The sequence below is a fragment of the Engystomops pustulosus genome, chromosome 5 (assembly GCF_040894005.1).
Source record: "Engystomops pustulosus chromosome 5, aEngPut4.maternal, whole genome shotgun sequence".
Lineage (NCBI taxonomy): Eukaryota > Metazoa > Chordata > Amphibia > Anura > Leptodactylidae > Engystomops > Engystomops pustulosus.
In genome coordinates this window covers 94,533,083-94,553,999 of record NC_092415.1, presented here as the reverse complement: position 1 = coordinate 94,553,999, position 20,917 = coordinate 94,533,083, and the positions used below count along the sequence as shown (strand labels likewise).

General features: G+C 37.1%; 1 protein-coding gene across 2 annotated transcripts in view; it reads left to right on the top strand.

Moving 5' to 3' along the window:
- Positions 1–20,917, top strand: part of LOC140133094 (cadherin-6-like) — a 208,044-nt gene that overhangs the window by 153,985 nt on the left and 33,142 nt on the right. Inside the window, exons 6-7 of one of the 2 annotated variants that reach the window (XM_072152741.1) lie at positions 1,638–1,825; positions 13,133–13,386. In XM_072152741.1, the coding sequence (XP_072008842.1) occupies positions 1,638–1,825; positions 13,133–13,386 (442 nt within the window). Of the gene's footprint in view, positions 1–1,637; positions 1,826–11,911; positions 11,996–13,132; positions 13,387–20,917 lie in introns of those variants that run through there. The other variant, XM_072152742.1, reaches the window with a different exon arrangement.

Here is a 20,917-nt window from a genome sequence, read left to right as displayed (position 1 = left end):
AGTTTCTATAGTGGGGTAAGTTATGGGGTTTTACTTTTATTTAGGCCTCTCAAAAGTATTTGAAATTTGAGCAGGTCCCTTTAAAAGCACAATTTTGTGTTTCTTATGAAAATGTGAAAAATCGCTGCCTAAAAATCGCACCATAACCTCCTACAAAAATGAGAGCATAAAAAAATGTCAGCATAAAGTAGACATTCGGTAAATGTTAGTTATTATGTTTTTTTTGCTGTTATTACTATGTGTGGAAAAAGTAGAACATTTTGAACTTCAAAAATCATGATTTATTTTTCAACTTTTCACCAAATATCTGTCACAAGAAAACAATTTCAAAATCACTTGGATATGTTAAAGCGTTCCAAAGTTATAACCATTTATAGTGACAAAGGGCAGATTTGAATGGGCTGTGTCAGGAAGGTGAAAAGTGGTTTTGGTGTGAAGGGGTTAAATGTAGAGTTTGGGTCATTAACTTCCTTTACCTTGGTAAATGGGTGGGTTCTTTATGAAGTGAGGAGGTAGTTATGCTCAGTTCATCAGATGTTAGGACAGTGTGTAAATGAGGCCCAGTGTTGGGCACTGAAGAGCAATTAACCCCAAGACCCTGACATTCACACCCTTGGCTGAAACTTAATGGGGCATTTACGGGCTGTGCGCCAGTTTTCTGTCAGACTTTGAAGATTCTTTTTAGTGTAAACTGCTTGAACAGGTATTTAAGAAGTGCTTGCGCCACATTAGAGGGCTTAACGGTGCTCAGTCGGATTGTGCGCCAGATTTAACATGGTGGTGCAGTTTGCACTGTTGTTAGTAAATGTGCCCCAATGTTCTGGTCATGCCAGGTAAATTACTGTGCATGCTGCCTACACAAAAAGGAAATACCTCCCAACTAGTAGGTGTTAGAAATTTGTTAAAAAAAGACCACTGTTAATACAAAAGAAAATAAAGCTGGTGTAAACTATATATATATTTAAAGTATTTAAATGAGCTACATATGGTTTTAAAAATCAGTAAAGCCTTGGGTTACATTTATAAGTGAACTTTGATGCAAGAAAAATATGTACCTTGTGGTAACTATTCATGTGTCAATGTCAGACAGGTTTAAAGGCTTATTCTGCAGAAGAATGCCATTCATCTGGCAGTGCCAGACATAAGAGAGTCTATTCTACTTCATGTCAGTGACTGTGAAATGCAAATCTGACCACTTCAGTTCCTTGATATATGCCTGGCACATACATATCATGGTGGTCTTAGAAACTGACAGGTGATAAATTATGCACGTATTATAAAATATTGGAAAGTTTGTACAGTGCTTCCTCTTTAGACAACCAACGTCAATATCCAGACCTGCCAGTCTCTTGATGCTTCATTATGTGCAACTTATCTTGTTTTCTTATTTGTTGCTCAAAGTCTGCTCAACTACATAGGGAGATGTTACTTTCATCACAAAAATAATTTCTGATTCCTGCCTAATTCCCCTGTCTGCTTCCAGTAAATAGCTCATTGCCCCTCTACTTCTGTTATACTTCTGTTGCTTTATTCTGTTTGTGGTATTTTTGTTTTGGGTCTCTTCAAATAATATTTTCTGAGGCTTTGTGAAGGGACCATTAAAACTATTCTGAGAGCTTCTGTTTTTCATTCTCCAGGTATATATCAATTCAGGGCCCCAGAGTCTTCCCCTGTGGGTTCTACAATTGGCAGAATCAAAGCTAATGATGCAGATGAAGGTGTAAATGCGGAAACGGAATACAAAATCATTGATGGAGATGAACATAACATGTTTCAAATCATCACAGACAAGGAAACACAGGAAGGAGTTGTTATTGTCAGAAAGGTAACTCACAAGGAATTTATGAACTGCAAAGAAAAGGTTTTCTTCTTAATAGTGAGAAAGTAAACAACAATTTTAGGTTTTGGATCCATTGATTGAAGTCAGAAAGAAAGATTTTGTTTTTGAAGGCTTTGTTTATTTTATATTGAATTATCCCCAAAAATTACAGAACTATAAATAATTTAAGATTGGGGTAATTTGCATCTTCATGACCAGATAAAATTTGTCAGTTTTTTTTGCACATCTTTTTAATGGCTCAAACTTTTGAATTTTTTGCGGCCAGCTTGTTTGCAGTATTTCTTAGTATAATTATAGTGTTTGGCACTTTATGATGCAAAGTGTGATATATGACATGTCTCTTTTAGGGCAACTGGGTGTTGGATAGATAGACATTAGTGACTAGAGGGACAACACAATTTTTGGGGTATATATTTTAAGGCTGCATTCTAGGCTGTAGCCGCGATGGAGAGGAGGAGTGGTGACCCCTCCCCTCTCCATAGCGATGCATGGCGCATGGTAAAATAACATGTGGAAAGATAGGACATGTGATCCCCATGCGCCCATTGCTGTAAATATGCTTTACCAGAGGTGCTAGGGACATGGCCCGCTTGCTGTAAATCTACAGTGAGTAGTAAATTAAATACTGTTTCATAGGTTTCTATTAAAGTGCTATTAAAAGCTTGATGAAAAGAAAATGCAGAGTACTAGTCAAATAATGGCCAGAGGTATTGAAACTGAAAAGTTTACTGAATGGTTATTTATATTTTCTATATAATCGTGTTGGTTATATAAAGTGTTACCTCATTTAGTGAAAGAGGTTTAACAAATACTCGGGTTTCTCACTTACATGACAAGTTCTTCTCCTAGAGTTGAATCTGAATAAATATTGCTGTAGATGCAATCAACCGTTTATCACCTTGTAATATATAGGCACCTGAAGCCTAACCTTATAAGAACTATGATAACTTAATGTAAACGCATGTTGCAAGCCATTTATATGGGTTGTTTGTAGCCACTTAAGAATATAGTGAAAATACAGAAAGCACTGGACAAAAGACAAACATTGTTTTTAACTTTAATATAAACTTAAATGTTTCTAGCTCAAAACTGCAGTATCGAATCTCCTTCGATAAAATCAAATATAAGAACCTACTGAGATGTTGTCAACTAGACATATATAGAGGCAATGTTCTGACGGGAAGGCAATAAACAACAGTAAGCAACAGACCACTGAGGTGTCAGCCGCTCCCAGGACCACCTATAGAGAGGCCGTGAAGATGTGTGAGAAGCCAGGCAAAGTCTGATTGCCAATTAGAGATACTGTGGCATAGTATAGAGAGCCCTGTTGTTGGATAACAGACACATAGACAATGTTCATTGATGGAGATGGAGTAATGAATTGCTGTTTGATTTCACATTTGTCCAACCTACATGGGCCACAGATTATTGGACCAATGATCTAAGCAGTACAAGGTAAAGAAATTGCAAAATAAATAATTCCACTTGTTATGTCTGAAATCCAAACCTGCAATTCCATGTGTGCTTCATGCAGAGATGGTCATAGACAAGCTTGTGTATGTGTACAGCAAAGGATTAATCTTTTATATCTTAGTAAGATGTCCATTACATGAAAAGCTTTTATCTTTCCCAGCAACAAGACGCGCACAGGTCTAATATATATATATGCAAATCGCACATTGTAATGAATGGGTTAAAAAGAGACAGCCTTGATTCTTCAAAAGACCTGCCATCTTTTTGAAGCCACCGGCAGCTTCAATTCAATTCTATTTTACCGGTGGACATGTTTTTAATAAACATAATGGGGCACATTTACTAAGAACAGGGCAAACTGCATGAAATAAGTTTATTATTTTTATATCCTTGTGTATAAGCCAAATGGGGATTTTTCAGCACATAAATTGCTTACACTCGAGTATATACTGTAATTCAGAAGTCAACATGGCCAGTATGGTTAAACTTTTTGCTGTCACTGCTGCAAAATATAGCAAAAATTATACAAAAAGTATAACAATGTTAGATTTTGATTTGTAAATCCTCCTCAACGGCTTGTCACCAGGGAACAAAATAGATTTCCTAAATAGTGTCCCGTTGACACATTTGGACAATCTTTTTTGTCCTACAGATCATGCTGGCACTGACATACACGACAGTAAAGAGGAAAGGTTTGGAACTCCCTCCTTAAATTTGTATCAATGCTTTTATATCCTTTGCACAGTACATAAGCAAGGTCTGCCATCTGAAATCCTCATGTATTAGCCAAAGGGAAGAGGAACTAGAGCATCTCAATCTGGGGGCCCTGCATGTTTGGGAATTATATGGACAGTCCAATGATTTTAATGTGTATTTTTAATGCTTCTCCAGTAGTGACACTGCAGGGGATAGGAAGACTTGTTGACAGGTTGCTCCACAGATTTATTGCTGGGGTGCTTCTGTGGTTAGCCTCAGAAATGATAATATTTCCACAATGTGATCTGCTAAATAATGAATCTGTTAGTGTAGTAATTAAGAACAACACCATTAATGTGAAACAAGAGAAGGTCACAAAACCATTTCTAAGTAACAAAATCTCTATTATATTTACCTTATTCTGATTTTATAGAAAACCTGAAATTGATTGTAAAAATAGTGTGGGAAGTCTAAACATGATTTTACTGTCAGATGTTTTCTATACAAGAAGTCTGAGTGCCTAAATTTAGACCCAAAGGCTGTGATAAATCACACAACACAAAAGAATCAAGTGAGAAATTAGTAAAACTGAGTCAATAACATGCAGTATCCTTGAAATAGATGAAGTAACAAAAGAAAAAAAATCTGTTGTTTATTCCCAGGGATATCCCTGCAGCACTGGATGCAAGGAGAGCAAAAACTGATGTTGGTTTCTGCCCCAAGGCCATTCAAAGTAACAACATTTTAACATTAAAAATCCATTGAATTAAAAAGGATGTGGCTTATCCTTTAGATTCAGCCCTTCTTTATCTATATACAGTATTTTTCGGACTATATGGCGGACCGGAGTATAAGGTGCACCATCAATAAATGCCTTCTTAAACGTCTAGGTTCATATATAGGGCGCACCAGAGTATAAGGCGCACCTGATTATAAGGATGAATGACCAGCAGGTGGCAGACCTGTGTATAGTTCAAGGCAGCTAGTGTCTGTAAGTACGGTTCATATATAAGGCGCTATGGACTATAAGGCGCACCTTTGATTTCTGAGAAAATCAAAGGGTATTTTGTGCGCCTTTTGGTCTGAAAAATACGGTATATTAAGGTTTTCTTCTATGAGGTTCGTTTGAAATCAATTACATTTTATGCTAACTATTTAATAATGCTTTTGGGTTATGAAATATAATGCAAATGTTCCCTTTTTGACATTTTCATTTGGTTTAGGGAGATGACTAGTTTTGAGAGCTCTAAATACAGTAGATGCATAGTTTTGGTCCTCTCTTTTTTCCTTTTAGCCATTTGGTATAGTAGTTATTCCGTCCTGCTATGATGATAATATGTTCTTCTTTCATGACATATCTGCTTTATTGTAGTTATATGCATGACTTATATAGGCTAGATAAGTAGGCCATACACATCTACCCTGATATTGGGATCACTTACTCTAGTTAACCTTTTTCTTCTCTGGCAGTCTTGAAACAATGTTTTCTAATTTATCTTTGGAGTATCTGGGAAGTTCATGATCTGAGCAGCGTTATTTCTCATAATATATGGGAGCTTATGCATAATACTAGTAGATATGTTAGATTTACTCAAATGGACTTTTCAATCCATTATAGTATATTCTTCTTTTATAATTGTATTAATGATCTTATCGTAGAAGTACAGGTAGAGTTCAGTCTACATGTGTGAAAAAGCCAGTTTGTTTGCTGTGGGCTTCTGCTATTGCCCAATACATCTCATACATAGCATTTAATTGAACCAGGCTTTGATCTGTGAAGGAGGAGCTACATTTGCAATTGGTGATCAGGTTATCCCAGAAAATATTTCCAATTTTCCAGACAAATTATTTTGGATCCCATATCTTGAGCAAATTCCTGATTATTTCATGGCAGTCATGATACACAACATGCTGAAACCAGAACCTGAAATCATTTTGTAATTCAGTTCAGTCTGTTGGATCATACACAATGTTGGCTCACAATGGAAATGTGATCAGTGCCTAAAATTCACAAAGCACAACATTTTTAGAACTTTTGATTTAGTATAAAGAATTGCAACCAGCCATAAAGCGGTTGTTGTCATTTAGGTAAATACATGTTATTGTTTGTATATTGAAAATTCATTTGTATCAACTCTAGATCTAACTGCTAACTGTCTACCTATAGATAGCTTATATGTTTAGTTCCTGTAGATAGAAATCTCTCCAAGGTCATGTGAGGTCACACAGGTGCACAGCTCGTTATTATCACAGAGAGTAATCAAAGCTGTGTGTTATAAAGAGCCGTGCACCTGTGTGACATCATATGACCATGGACTAGTTTCTATCCACAGGAAGTACAGATAAAGGTTTGGATGTAAAATCATTACAATTTTACTTAAAATTGAAGAGTTGCTTGCTGAGTGAAAAAGGAAAAATTGAAATATTGTAAGACATATATGTGGTAAACAGGTCACCTAATACAGAACCACACTGTATTCCATGTCACAAATGCTGAAACGAAGCTCATCTACACTTTAAAAACTAATGGGAGTAGATATTCTAAAATGGCAAATGTGAACTTTCATATAACAGCTGATCAAATCTTTTTTAAGCATTTTTTAATCATTGTCTCACCTTAAAGGGGTATTCTCGTCTGGACATTCACATTCAGTTTGATTAATCTTCCCTATATAAACATTTCTTCAATTTGATGTTATTAAAAAAAAATGTTCCTGTGTGAAGATAATTTCACATAAATGTAGTCATGTTGTCCCTTAGAAACCAGATAGCTTCCTCGGTTACGACCACGTCACACTCTGGCAGCAGTGGTCAGACATGCGCTATTGAGTCCTGTCTGACCTCCTGGATTAAGCGATCATTACCACAGGACGGCTGCGGGACATGTAGTCACTCCCGGACATTTCATATACAAAAACATTTTGTTTATTTGTGCAATCCCTCCAGCAGAGGTGGCCGTATCCGAGGAAGCTATCTCGTTTCTAAGGGACCATATGGCTACATTTATGAGAAATTTTCTTCACACAGGAGCATTTTTTTAATAACATCTAATTGAAGAAATGTTTATATATTGCAGATTTTTCAAACTGAATGTGAGTGCCCAGACGAGAATACCCCTTTAACTGTAGCTGGTACATCCTGTTATATGGAAGCACAAATCAGCCTGCTCTAGTTTTTCCTCTTTCATTTTCCTGGTAGGCATAAGAAGAGTACAATTTATTGTATATGCAATCTCTTTCTCTAGTTGTATTTAGATTAAATGTCCCATGAGTTTCTATAATTTGCAATTCATAGGTCTAGAATTTTATGGCTGCACATGGGTTCAGAGACACACGCAAGTCATTCCATAAACTCCAATTGCTAGATGGCTGTAAACCCTTTTGTGTTTCTAAGTGATGCTCATAATATATATTCTGGGAAATGGCCCAAGCTGAGATGCAAAAAAACATTAAAGCCTTGTGCTGCTTCAGTTGTTATGTCTTTGATACATTTCAATTACTACGCCGGCCTTCTTGTATATATGATACTTTGTGTAGTTGTTATTTGCTTTTCAAGGGGTAAATGCAAAACATGTATAGGAAAGACTAAGCCTTTGTCAAGGAGAAAAAATTGAACATGTTGAATTGAAATATGGCCAAACTTTTGACTCCAACTACGACTCCAACTTAATTTTCCTCATTTCGACTCTGATTCTGAAACCAGCTCCACCCATTTGGACACTGACTCCTCTGACTCCAAAATCCTGTTTTCTTGGTCACTCTAGAAGTACTAAGATAAATGCAGGCATTCCTTCCTAGTGCCTTGTTCCTTTGATCTGTAGTTGAGGAGCAACTTTAAGCCTAGAAGAGGATGGTCTTGAGTTGCAGTCCTACCACTGCTGATGGTAGTGATCATTGGTGCAGAAGGCCGAGTGCACCTGAGAAGTCCTCTCCTCTCATGCCACACCACTCTGTGTCCTGACTCCTGCATTGTGTGCATTGTATGTATTGTATGCATTGTATGCATTGTAAGTACACTGAGCACAACAGCCCCAGAAGCAGAAAAGGATTTATGCGTGGTAAATACTCACATAGCTGTACTGTACTGCTTCTTTCCTGCTCCTGGTGTACCTCTACTATGGGTCCTGATGTCTGCACATACAACCAGCGGGGGACACAGAGCTGAGCAGTACAGGAGAGAAGATGCTGAAGTTGGGGTTTCCAGTATTTGTCTGCTCTCAAGGTCTCCAGTATTTTTATCTGCTATGGGGTTTCCAGTACCAGTTTGCTCCAGTATTTCCCAGTATTATTAGTTTTATGCTCTTGAGGTCTCCAGTATTAGTAGTTTTACTCTCTAAGGGTCTCCTTTATTATTGTCTGCTATGGGGTCACTAGTATTAGTATTTGTCTGCTCTCGGATCTCCAGTATTATTAGTCTGCTATGGGGAGTCCATTATTATTATCTGCAATGGGGGTCTCCTGTATTTATCTGATCTGGGGGAATTCATTTTTTTAGTCTATTATGGGGTCTCCAGTATTTATCTGCTCTTGGGTCTCCAGTATTATTATCTCCTCGGCGATCTCCAGTATTTGTCTGCCCTAGGGGTTTCCATTATTAGTAATTCTATGCTCTGGGGGTCTCCAGTATTTTTAGTCTGCTATGGTGTCTCTATTATTATTATTTGCTATGGGGTATCCAGTATTATCTGTCTGCTCTGGGTTTTCCAGTATTATTATTGTCTACTCTGGGGGTCTCTCCATTATCATCATTGTCTGCCCTAGGGTCTCTAGTGGTATTAAACCAACATGAGGAGAGAAAGAACTGGACCGCACATCCACACATGATACAATGATCTACTGCCGCTAGGCTACATTATATAACGAACTTGAGGTTCTTAGTTACTTTTTGATCAAATTGTATAAGCCCACCAACGACTTCAAGGTGACCTCTTTTTGGTGGGTCCCTACGCTATTGTGTGCGGCATCACATGGCATCCACCACCGCTGCAGCACAGCGCCGGCAGGGACCAAGACCTTGTTGCCCTCAGCACCCGTACTGGCAGGCATAGCCCCTATGGCTCCAGGCCCGGGTCCCCACCAGCACCGCACCACAGAAGCGGCGGACGCCATGCAATACTGCACCATGTGAACAGGAAAAAGGCTCACCATGGGTGAACAGGTGTTGAATACTCACTGTTCCATGTAGTCTCAGGCACTAGCTGAGAAGAAGTAGGTGGCCCCTATATGCAGTCTCCTGCTAATTTAAAAGCACCTGGGTCGAATGGGGCGAAGTGCTGGTACCAGGCAAAAATTAAATAAATGAAGGGATAGATTATACTAAACCAAAATTAGGAGAGAAAAAGAACTGGACCGCACATCCACACATCACACAATGATCTACTGCCGCTAGGCTACATTATATAACGAACTCGAGGTTCTTAGTTACATTTTGATCAAATTGTATAAGCCCACCAACCACTTCAAGGTGACCTCTTTTTGGTGGGTCCCTACGCTATTGTGTGCGGCATCACATGGCGTCCACCACCGCCGCAGCACATCGCCGGCAGGGACCAAGACCTGGTTGCCCCCCAGCACCCGTACTGGTGGGCTTATACAATTTGATCAAAATGTAACTAAGAACCTCGAGTTCGTTATATAATGTAGACTAGCAGCAGTAGATCATTGTGTGATGTGTGGATGTGCTGTCCAGTTCTTTTTCTCTCCTCATGTTGTTTCTCTGATGCTCTGAATGCAGTTTGTGGGGTGATATTTATTACTATCCTGTGGCATTTATAATTGCTGTGGTTGCATTTTAGACATTTAAAAGAAACAATTTTTATAATTTATTATATGTTTGTGGAGTTGAAGTCGGTCATTTAATAATGACTCTTATTCTCAAAATTGCCACTGACTCCAACTCTACAGCCCTGAACATTGGCAATTGTTTGTGCTCTGGTGAGATAACTCACTGTAAAATATTTAAAGAATTAGGATATTTCATCAATATCAGAAAAATGAGGAACCAACACCTTCAACTCCCAAGATCATCTGGGAACGAGAAAACAGGAACCAATACTGCACAGCAAACAGTTGGAAGCAAATATTTTCCTTCCATTGTACCATGTTGGACTACTGATGCTTAGTTTGATTTTATTTTTTTTTCATCCTTTAACAAGCAAAAATCCACTGGATGATCCATATTGACATCTGCAGGAGATTTTAGAGAGAATATATTATGTTATATTAAAATGGTCCTGAAATTAGTTTCATTCTATTTTATACATTACCTTTTGGATTTATTAATTTATAGAAGTCCTATTTTGGTTTTTATTATTGTTAATATGATTGTTTAGAAATAATTTCATTGTTTGCCTGCAATTTAATAAATGTAGTGTTGGAGCACCATAAAATATTCTTAGAGTGTCACACCATGCAATTTTATTAGATGAAACCAAGTTTGCTCTCCCGCTGGTATATATAAACAGAGAACAGGTGTTTTATACTAATACCCTTCAAACTACCTCATTTCCATTAAACAAACAAAAAAACAACATGAATTCTAGTGTAAAGACATAATACATTAAATTCCGGATAACTATTTCCCGTATGTGATCATCTTGGCCCTCCATCGGACCCCTAATGCCAGGGAGAACTCCCCTGGGGAATAGAGAGCTCTGGCAGATAAGAAACATGGTTAAATCATGTTAAGTACATTGCATGGTGCACGTCAGGAATTAATGTTTTGGATTGTGCAGCTTTTTATTGCTGTGTGGGTGCTGCTGGAGCTGGAAGATAAATACGCCATCATTTCCAGTCATTTTTTTTATTTTAAGATCTCCTGCCCTTGCATAGAAAATGTACTCAGCAAATATACTACTGTAGGATCAGAGGAGGAATTTTATCATAGATAATTCTCCCCCATATTAAATTAAGACAACCTATAACTTCATTGTGGCTTGATTACTTTCTATGAGAAATCACTGTCCCCTAAATTTAAGTCCTCCTTCGCAGCCAATTAAGCAGGTGCTCAAGATATAACTAACACTTAATTAAACAATTAATCTAATTCTTTTTGTCATCCAGATGATTTGCTTATGGGTTTGGCTACACAGCAAATTTGCTGCTCACACTTTGGTTTTCTGTTTCCTGTACTTTGAAAGCAAAGAGAAAATATAGAATGCTAAACCATTTTGGATCATTTGTATCTCTTTATCTGTATTTATAGTATGTCTATATATCTGTATTCATATAGGCAACCTGAGCATGTCTTACCCAGCTCAGTAATGGCTATCAATTGTAATGATTGCCTTACAGATACAATTTTCATGAAATTAGACATATTAAATTAATGTTCGGGTTAATCTTCCAGGACTGATCAATGACATAATGCATATGGGCAGCCAGAAAGTTCTCAGATGGTAGGCATTGGAGCAGAGAAGGAATTAGATATCAGAATTGATGTCCCTTTTTCATTAACTAGTCTTTCTAAAGATTTAATCTTTATGGCAAACTTAATGCAAACCTGTTACCAGGAATGCAATTTTTAGCTGTTGACAGGTTTCAATAGCCTATGCCATGCTGATTTTAAAAATACCTTTGTCAGCATTTTAGAATTATTTCAGTAGTCTATAATAGATTATTTTACATTACCTGGCTCCCTGCCAGCAGCCTGTGGTGAGTCCTGGGGGAGCATCCAGTGAAATGCATGTGATCGACAACAAGCACCCAGTGTTTCGTATCGTGTACATGCAAAGCAGCGGGTGCTGCTTACTGATCACATGTGTTTCACTGGATTGGGCTGAGCCCCGCCCCTGGAGGTTTGTATTATGTTTGTAAATCAAAAAAAATGCCACATGTGAAGGCACCCAAAATGCTCAATCATTAGAACACTGCTTCCCATGGCAACCCTGCATTCCATTCACTTTTATGTGGTTACCTTAGATTTTCATTGAAGTGCAGACAAGCACATTGCTTGGAACCTAATAGCGACCTTCTATTTTGTGGAAAGGTATTTGTATTTTTTTATTGCTACATAGTAACTATAATGATAGTTTTACAAGAAGTGGTGTTCTGAATAGCAACTACAGTCTCACAAGTGAAGAACCTCTCTTACAAGGCTTGGATAGACCATATTGTATAGTAGAAGTCACAGTGGATCTTCCACTGCTATTGTTTTAATTGTAATGGAAAGTTTCAGTGTAATGTGAACAGTTCCTATGATTCCCTAAGGTCCAGTAGTATCCTTTTTTGTGCAGGAGTCTTTTAATTTTTTTTAAAAATATAAACAATTACTTTTCTTCATGGAGGAATGCAATATCAGTATACAATACAACAGGTTTCCATACTATCTTATAATATCTTCTATATTTTTTCATAATCACTGAGGAAGCATCATCATGTCCAGGTTTTCTGAAGCACTTTTTGAAGCTAATAGCAAATGTGGATCGTAATGGGTAACAGCATATCATTGAGAAGAACTACTCCTCCTCTTTTTTCACTCCACTCCTTGGACTTCAAAAAATGCATCAGAAAACCTATTAATAATAGTTCTTTTATAATTTATATAGCGCCTACAGATTCCGCAGGGTTACAAAGAGCAACCCTGAATGTGTGGACGCACCCTAAAAGCTTGGATAAAGTGGAACGTTATCAGCCTTTGAGGAAAGTGACATTCAAAGATTATAAAAGATACATAATTTGTGACCCCATTTTAGGTGAGGATCCGACTTTTGAGTAATTATTATTGGATACCTAGAACTCCAGTACGGTGAATTCCAGTCTATCTAATAAGTGTAACGGCAGGACAAGAATGCCTCTATCAGTCAGATAGCTGAGCACAGTGTATGCTTCTCCTCCTGCTTCACCCATCAAGAATCGTGGTAACAGATTGCCAATACCACAGTTTTATGATACTGAAAATACTGAGGTTGTGTCACAAACACTTTTAAAAAAGTGGTGTAAAATTAAATAATATATTATATTACATGTAACATAGGTGTCCAAAAACATATAAAACAATGCCAGTGACTTTATCAGAATACATATATAAAATGGTTGTAAAATTGAATATAATGGAAAATAAATTAAGGTGAAATTTGGTTATTTATATTTTGCATATTAAATTTCATTGTTTTTTTTTTTCCAGATGATGGACTTTGAGAAAACAAGGATGTTCATTTTAAAGGTCGAGGCTGCCAATATATATGATGACCCGAGATTTCACAACTTAGGACCCTTCAATGATGTGGCTACCGTGAAAATTATAGTGGAGGATGTGGATGAGCCTCCAGTATTTAGCAAGTCCGCCTATGTTCTCGAAGTTAAGGAAGATGCAAAAATTAACACTATTATAGGAACAGTTACAGCCCAGGATCCCGATGCTGCTAGAAGCACTGTGAAGTAAGAATAAGAGAAATGCACATCTATTTTCAAGTAATGATCAAAGCTGCAAAATGTTATATTATTAAAAGCCTTGTAGATGATGAGACCAGAATTATCAAAGGATGTTACGGTTTAACACTTTAGCTCTATGTGTCATTCATGCAAATGGGATTTTAAGAAGTAATATAATTGTACATTCCTTCTTTAGGCTCTGAACCACGAGAACAGAACAGTCCAACATGTGACTGCAAGATCACATTTCAGTTTGCATAGTGACAGAAAGATAGAAAAACTGGTTACAAATGAAGTGAAATGCACACTGGTAATTGTAATCCCATTGAAGGCTTCATAAACTAATCATTATCTTAGTTCTACTTGCCTGTAGTGGTGTCTCTATAAATTGGCAGATTTATAAACCATATAGTGAAATTATCTCTAACAATATTCTCTGTGAATATTAATTCACTGCTCAATTCACTGCACATTCCTATACATCATCTCTCATATTATTTCAGACAAATTCTCTTTAATCCTTTCAAATCTAGGGATGTTTTCTAAAGGACCTCATACATCTTTCATGCCGGTCCTGCAAGATGACATCAGTGAGGATGTAGAGAATGTAGAGTTCTTATGGGTGGAGATAAGGGGAGAATAAAAGAAGAAAATGTTAGTAGAGTTTGTTTTAAGACTCCATGTATAATGGAGGCAGCAGAGTAACTGCTGGTAGGTGAAATAGATGGAGCCTTCAATTACCCCATTACAGACTAGAGGACAGAAAGCTGCAGGTCCTACAAATGCAGAAGGTCTTTGGCATCATCCAAAAAAAGAACTGGCACAAGACCCAACAAGAGTATGCTGAATCTTATAATGACCAATAGACGTGAAGGGTATCAAAATTACAAGTTGAGGGTCACCTAGGTAACAGTGACCACAATACCATTCACTTTTAAATAATCTTCAATATGACTTTCAGAAAAGGGGCAACAATAACTCTAAAATTCAGAAGGGCACATTTTCAGCAGCTAAGGGAGTACCTTGAGGACATAAACTGGGACAATGTTCTCAAAAATAAAAGCATAAATAAATGGGATGTTTTTAAAAGTATTCTAAAAAGGTCCTTTGAAAGAAATATACCATATGGGAATAAGAACAATAGAATCAGGAAAAAACTATGTAGTTAACTAATACTATAAGACAATCAATAAGACGAGCAACAAGAATGATAAGGCATTTAGGTTACTAAAACAAGAAAGTGTTACATAATTATATAGAGAAAAACAAATGTTCTAAAAAACATACAAAAGCATCAAAATTAGATACAGAAAGAAATATTGCCAAGGAAAGCAAAAATAGTTCCAAATTATTTTGCAAATATATAAATAGAATAAACTTAAAAGTGAAAGTGTAAGTCCTCTGAGGAGTATCATGGGTGTCATGGTGGAATCTATTGTCAATCTATTGAATGTCGCCTTCTCAACTGTATTTGCCTGTTAACCACCATGGTCGCATTTGACTGCGGCACTTAAATGGCATCAGTACATGCACTCCTCCGTATTGGAGATTGTTGCCACCATGACCTCATTGGGGGGCGGCGACCGGTTATTGTAACAGCTAGGAGCTTCTCCAAGGGTCCTGATAGCTGCCATAGAACAATCACTAATAAATCTTAATACTATACAATTGTATTGCAGTATATTGTGCCTTACGTAAATAGGGAACATAAACATGTTGGGTATCCCACATCTCAAAATGCTCAGTCTATTCAAATATAAAAATGGTTATTAAAAAAAATGTTTGGTGTAAGTACTACTGAGTGTGGACTACTGAGCTGTGGTCAGTGGTAATATCAAGAGAAAAGGTAGTGGTGATGTTCAGCAACCAGGCAGAAATGCAGCAAACACCCACCTTGAATAGAGAGGGCTCAGCTTGTGGCTTCTTTCCATACACCCCCAGCCGACATGTGACGTAGAATGATGTTACTTGTTGTTAAGGGGTTAAAAGGCAGAAATACAAAAAGGGGTGAGCTTTTGAAGCCAATTTCATAAATGAATGGTGTATAAAATACATTTTATATTAAAAAGTCCTGTTTTTTCCTCATTTCATTCTGCACTTATGATGGTATCTAAACAAACTTGTGTTCCACAGCATCACAGAGATCAAAAAGATTGAGGGTTTTTTAATAGTTTAACTCCTTATTGACCTGGATAGTATCTCACCATGTAGATTAACATTTATTGTGTGATTTGTCTTTACAGGCGGTCCCCTACTTAAGGACACCCGACTTACAGACAACCCATAGTTACAGACAGACCCCTCTGACCTCTGGTGAAGCTTTCTGAATGCTTTACTATAGTCCCAGACTGCAATAATCAGCTGTAGAGTTTCTGTAATGAAGATTTATTGATAATCCTTGTTCCATTACAGCAAAAAATGTTTAAACTCCAATTTTCACTAGGGCCAAATTTTTTTTTGTCTGGATCTACAATTATAAAGTATACAGTTTCGACTTGCATACAAATTCAACTTAAGAACAAACCTCCAGACCCTATCTTGTACTTAACCCGGGGACTGCCTGTATTTTCTTTCTTTTTTTCTGTATTTTTTGAGACTGGTTTTGGTGCATTGCAATTCTTGCTCCTTTTTTGGGGATATTTTGAAATGTGCACAGAAGTCCACCGGACATTTGTTTATCATCAGTAAGACACATTTATTTCTATTCCAGATGTTCTAAATGTCACAATTCACATATATGTTTTCAAATTGTGTAACATTTGCAACATTTTTTGGCCAAAAATTGCAGACGAAAACTAAAGGAAAAAGAGATCTAAAACATAAACCCATTTAACACAAGGAAAAAGTAAGATTGTTAAATTATTTAAGTAGCAGATGGAAAAAAAGACAGGCAAAAACAAGCCAAAACAAATATAGATAAGATAAATGACCTCCATAGACTTAAAGATTATAGCAACCAATATTATACAGGTTTGTAGGTGTGTTAAGTTTTTCAAATTTTTACCTGTCTGCTTTGTTTACAGACTGCATAGCAACTTTTAGTTAAATGATCACTTCATGGGATGGGGGGGGGGGAGGTCAGGAGCAGGACAAAGCAGTTTTCATACAATACAAGTAATACAAGTTTACTATGGTTTGGAAGCTTTAATGACTTTACAGTAAATGTGCACATTAAAACCAAAACCAAGTAACTACTATATCTACATGTGCACTAACTGCATGTTGTAGAACAATGTACAATGCCACACTTATCCCATTTTGGAAAGAGCTTGTGCTGCTGGCAGCAGTTATCCACTTGTTCTAAGAAGAGAAATGTCACATTTGCATTCTTCCTGCACGGTCAATTGGAAGCATAAAAAGAGAGCCACAGTAGAACTCTATTCCAACAGGTTAACCTGCCTTTCCCATCCTTCATTGTAGTCAGACGTTTTAAGAGATGTGTGACCTATCACAAGATTGATGTTACTCCTCTCATACATAATATTGCTGTGGTAGCTCAGGATAGTATTTGTTGGGTGTAATGCCTTTGTTTACTCCTTCTTGACCTTGCTTGGGTTGTAGCTCGGCAGTGTTTATCAGGGAAAGGACTCAACTTGTAGAGTGCAAACCTTTAGAAAATAAATTCAGAATATGTTTCCTACTGAAAATAAAAGCTTTATTATTTTCCTTTAGTAATTAGAAAAATTAATTTATCCAGTTTTTTTTAGTCAGTCATTATTCAATACTGTTATCGCTAGTTGGATTTTACATGGGTACTATACCCAGCTTAATTATACAACAAGCATTCTGGAAATGGTAACACATTTCAACTGGAATGAAATGGTTTTTCTTCTCAGCTCATTATATTTTTATATATATTATATACATATATTATTTGAAAAAGCTAAACACCCATGTGACTTGAAGCTTGTTTAATGCATAAAAGATAACCGATGTTTTTTGGGATGTCAGGTGCAGTCAAATAGCGGTGGAAACCAATTTCCATGTATTTCTTTTAATCAGGGTACATCAGAAGCTTGCCTTGTATCAAAATCAACATGTAACACATCAAACCACAATGCAAAAATCAGGGAACAGCTTCCAATGTTGAATTTACTATTCAATATAGTTGAATAGACTACAGCAGTGATGGGCAACCTTTTGAACTTGGTGTGTCAAAATTCGCCAAAAAACCATCCATTACTTGGGTGGTGTGTCACCTTTAGAAAAAAAATCCTTATTTTGTGATATTGAGAGTTTAAATAACAAATATGTATAGTTCTTTAACTTACCTGCTTAGTGACTTCTTTGTTAATTGGTCAGTTGGTTTCTTTTGTTGGTCTTGCTGTTATTTAACTTGTGCGGGGTGCCATGAACTAAGATAAGTGAGGGGGAGGGGGAATTCTTCCAGTGATGGCGAACCTGTGGCAGTCCAGCAACAGCTAGTTTTAAGGACATTTTTGTCCTGAGAAGTGCCCCCCAAAGCAGTGTACATCAGAGCCCAGCAGAGCTCAACTCAATAAATTAACTTACCTAACTGGCACAGGCTCCAATGACACCACGGACCTTACGTTACTCCTCTTCAGGCCGCTTCAGCTCCTGTGTAGATGTTCCCGCGGAGGCACAGCATAGGTTTCGTCTTTGCAAGCTGGGACTGCTCCACTCTGGAGTCATTGCGCGGCCTCCGCAGAGCAGGACTGGAGGACAGGAGCAGCAGCTGCGATCTCTCCGACTGAGATGCAGCCGCTCGCTGCAGACCACATCACCGACCGACGGCCTGACCGGCCCTAGGAAACTGCACTACAGCAATTTTTCTCCAGCAGCCGTGTGTCACTGAAAATGGCTACGTGTGTCAGTGCTGACACGCGTGTCATAGGTTGGCCATCACTGGACTACAGAATAATAATTCAGTAGGGATTGGTAAATTAAAATCTAGAAATTCACAAAAAAGTAATTATTAAACACTGGATATTGCCCTTTCCCTAACATTAGATCATAGGATCCCCAAACAAATACATGCAGAATATGCACATGTTCCAAATATTTATTAATTTTTTTAAGAACTTTTTGATCAGATGCCAGTGAATGTTGATTTTCATATTTGTATATGGTATTTTTTATGTCAACCACTGCACTAAAGACTGATTTATTATTGCCATCCAAAATATCAGAGACACTGATAGAGAAACATCAATAACCCATAACACAACCTTAATAATAGATTAAAGGAAATCTAACATTTGCGTCTTCATGTAGATTCAGGCACATATCTTCTTTAGTCTTGACATACTGTGACTCCTCCAAAAAAAAGGACTTTAAAAAGATGTTAATTACCTTTGGGTCCAGGTAATGTCAACTAATAATTATGCACGCCTCAAGCATGACATCACCAGGTTACATCAGGGGGGAGGAGGTAACTATTGCGCTAGAAGCGTGCATAATTATTAGTCAGGAGCGCCTGTGTAAAGTACTAGAGCACCCAAGGCTAAGTAACATCTTTTTAAAGTCGTTTTTTTACAGGAGTCCTGGTGTGTCAAGACTAATGAAGATATGTGTTGGGATCTACATGAAGATACCCATTGGTAAGTATATTTAGTTTAAATGACCACCCCCCAAGTGAAAATATCCAGGGATACAAAGAATTAAGACAGTCATCAGTCATATTTAACCCTGCTACATTACCTGTTATTTCCCTCCTACATTTGACTGTTATTCACCTTCGATGGCACTGTATCACTTCATTATCTCCCATCTAGGATGTAATGAATCCTGTTTCTGTTGAGCTGTTCCCCGCAAGTTCTGTCTATATAGAATGGAAGATAGAATGGCAATGATTTTTGAGGGGTCGTGCAATAAAAAATAAAACACTTAATACATATTTGCACAAATGAGTAATTTCAGGCCTTTCATTTCATTGCTTTGTTATACTGAATAAATAGATGAGAGCTGCCACTCTATGCTTCCTGTCATTGCAGAACACTGATTCCGTTTTCTTAACGTATTCTTGCTGAAGTGTTCATGTGACAAGCAGCCATTCTAAAAGAGCCCTCAAACCTGAAAAATAATTAGACCCTAAAAGATAAGTTGCATTGAAAAGATTCTTAAAGCCACTCATATATAAATGTATTTATCTCAGGAGAGACATTAAGATGTTCTTCATTGCGACACTGCTACCTCTCCCATGTTTCCCCTTATTCATAGTCTAGTCTAGTGGAACGCTATCATTACTCCCATATGGTCCTTATATCTTTGTTCTTTGTTACTACAGTTTCTTATTGATAGGAAACCTCACACATTCGAAAGATTATTAAACAATATTCTTAGCAATTCTCCTGGATGACACTGTATGATGGCATAATGCAGTACCGGTATATAAAAGGCAATGTACAGATGTGGAATATCTCAGGCTTAGGATTGTCCAACTATTCTGATTCACTGGATCTCTATATACTTCTTACATTTTGTAACAGTTGATCTGTTTTTGGCTTTGGTTTGATAAAAATTGGAGTATTCAAATCCATTGTACCAGCTGTGAAGGAAATTCCTTAATATGTAAGGTCAACAATTAAATCTCTTCCCGCTTATGTTATCCTACATTTATCATATAACAAGAATAGGATTAGGCCCTTGTCTGCATTGGGTGTGAGAATCATATGTCTCTCAGTAACTAGGTGTGTTTGTGTCATTGGCTTTTCAGCCATTTACCTTACTGACTGACAGATATCTGTATCTATAGTTGGTTATGTAGAACAGTGTTGTTTAAGCTATCATTACACATTAGATGTGTAACAAATCAACACACCAATGTTAAGCAGATTAAAAAGGCTTTTTGGTTAAGAGTGAATACCACTGCCCTTAATGTGGTAGTGGTCATGTCCCATTTGGCATACAAGCACTGCTCAGCCGAACTTTGCATACATGAAAACAGGGAATTCAGACAAGGTAACAGGTAAAAGCTCTGTAAAGTTTGTGGTTAGTTTTAAGATTTTGCTGTTTAAATAATAACATTGCATCTTTCATGGCCATTGGCTAAACTGAGAAAACATCATTATTGACTATAGAATATAAGTAATGCCTCATGGAAAAATGCTAAAAATAAAATTGGGTCATAATAAGGAATGGTTAATGGTCAGTGAAGTTAGGTATAGCTGCTGCTTAGAGATCTGTCACCATTGATGCAAGGATGATTAGAGTTTTTTCTTTGCCCCTTTGTGTAGTTATTACAGTGTTGTATGCTCAATTAAGAGGCCTTGAAAAATGTTTGTCATCCAAATGATGTACATGTTATTTTAATGATGTTTCAATTGTTTTATGACAAAAGTCATACTTTGATTTCCTAAAAGAACTCACATCCTTGACAATATAAAGAAAATGTAACATGGTTAAAATGTAATCATTACTTACTCATGTTTGGACTATAAACTGTAGTGACATATTCTTTCGCTTCAACAAATCAATTCTGATTTTGGAGCAAAAAATGGCACATGTTATAAAATAACAATAAATCCCCAATGGTCCAACATGGAAGCTCCAACAGTTCCTCCTCAGTCTTGGTGTA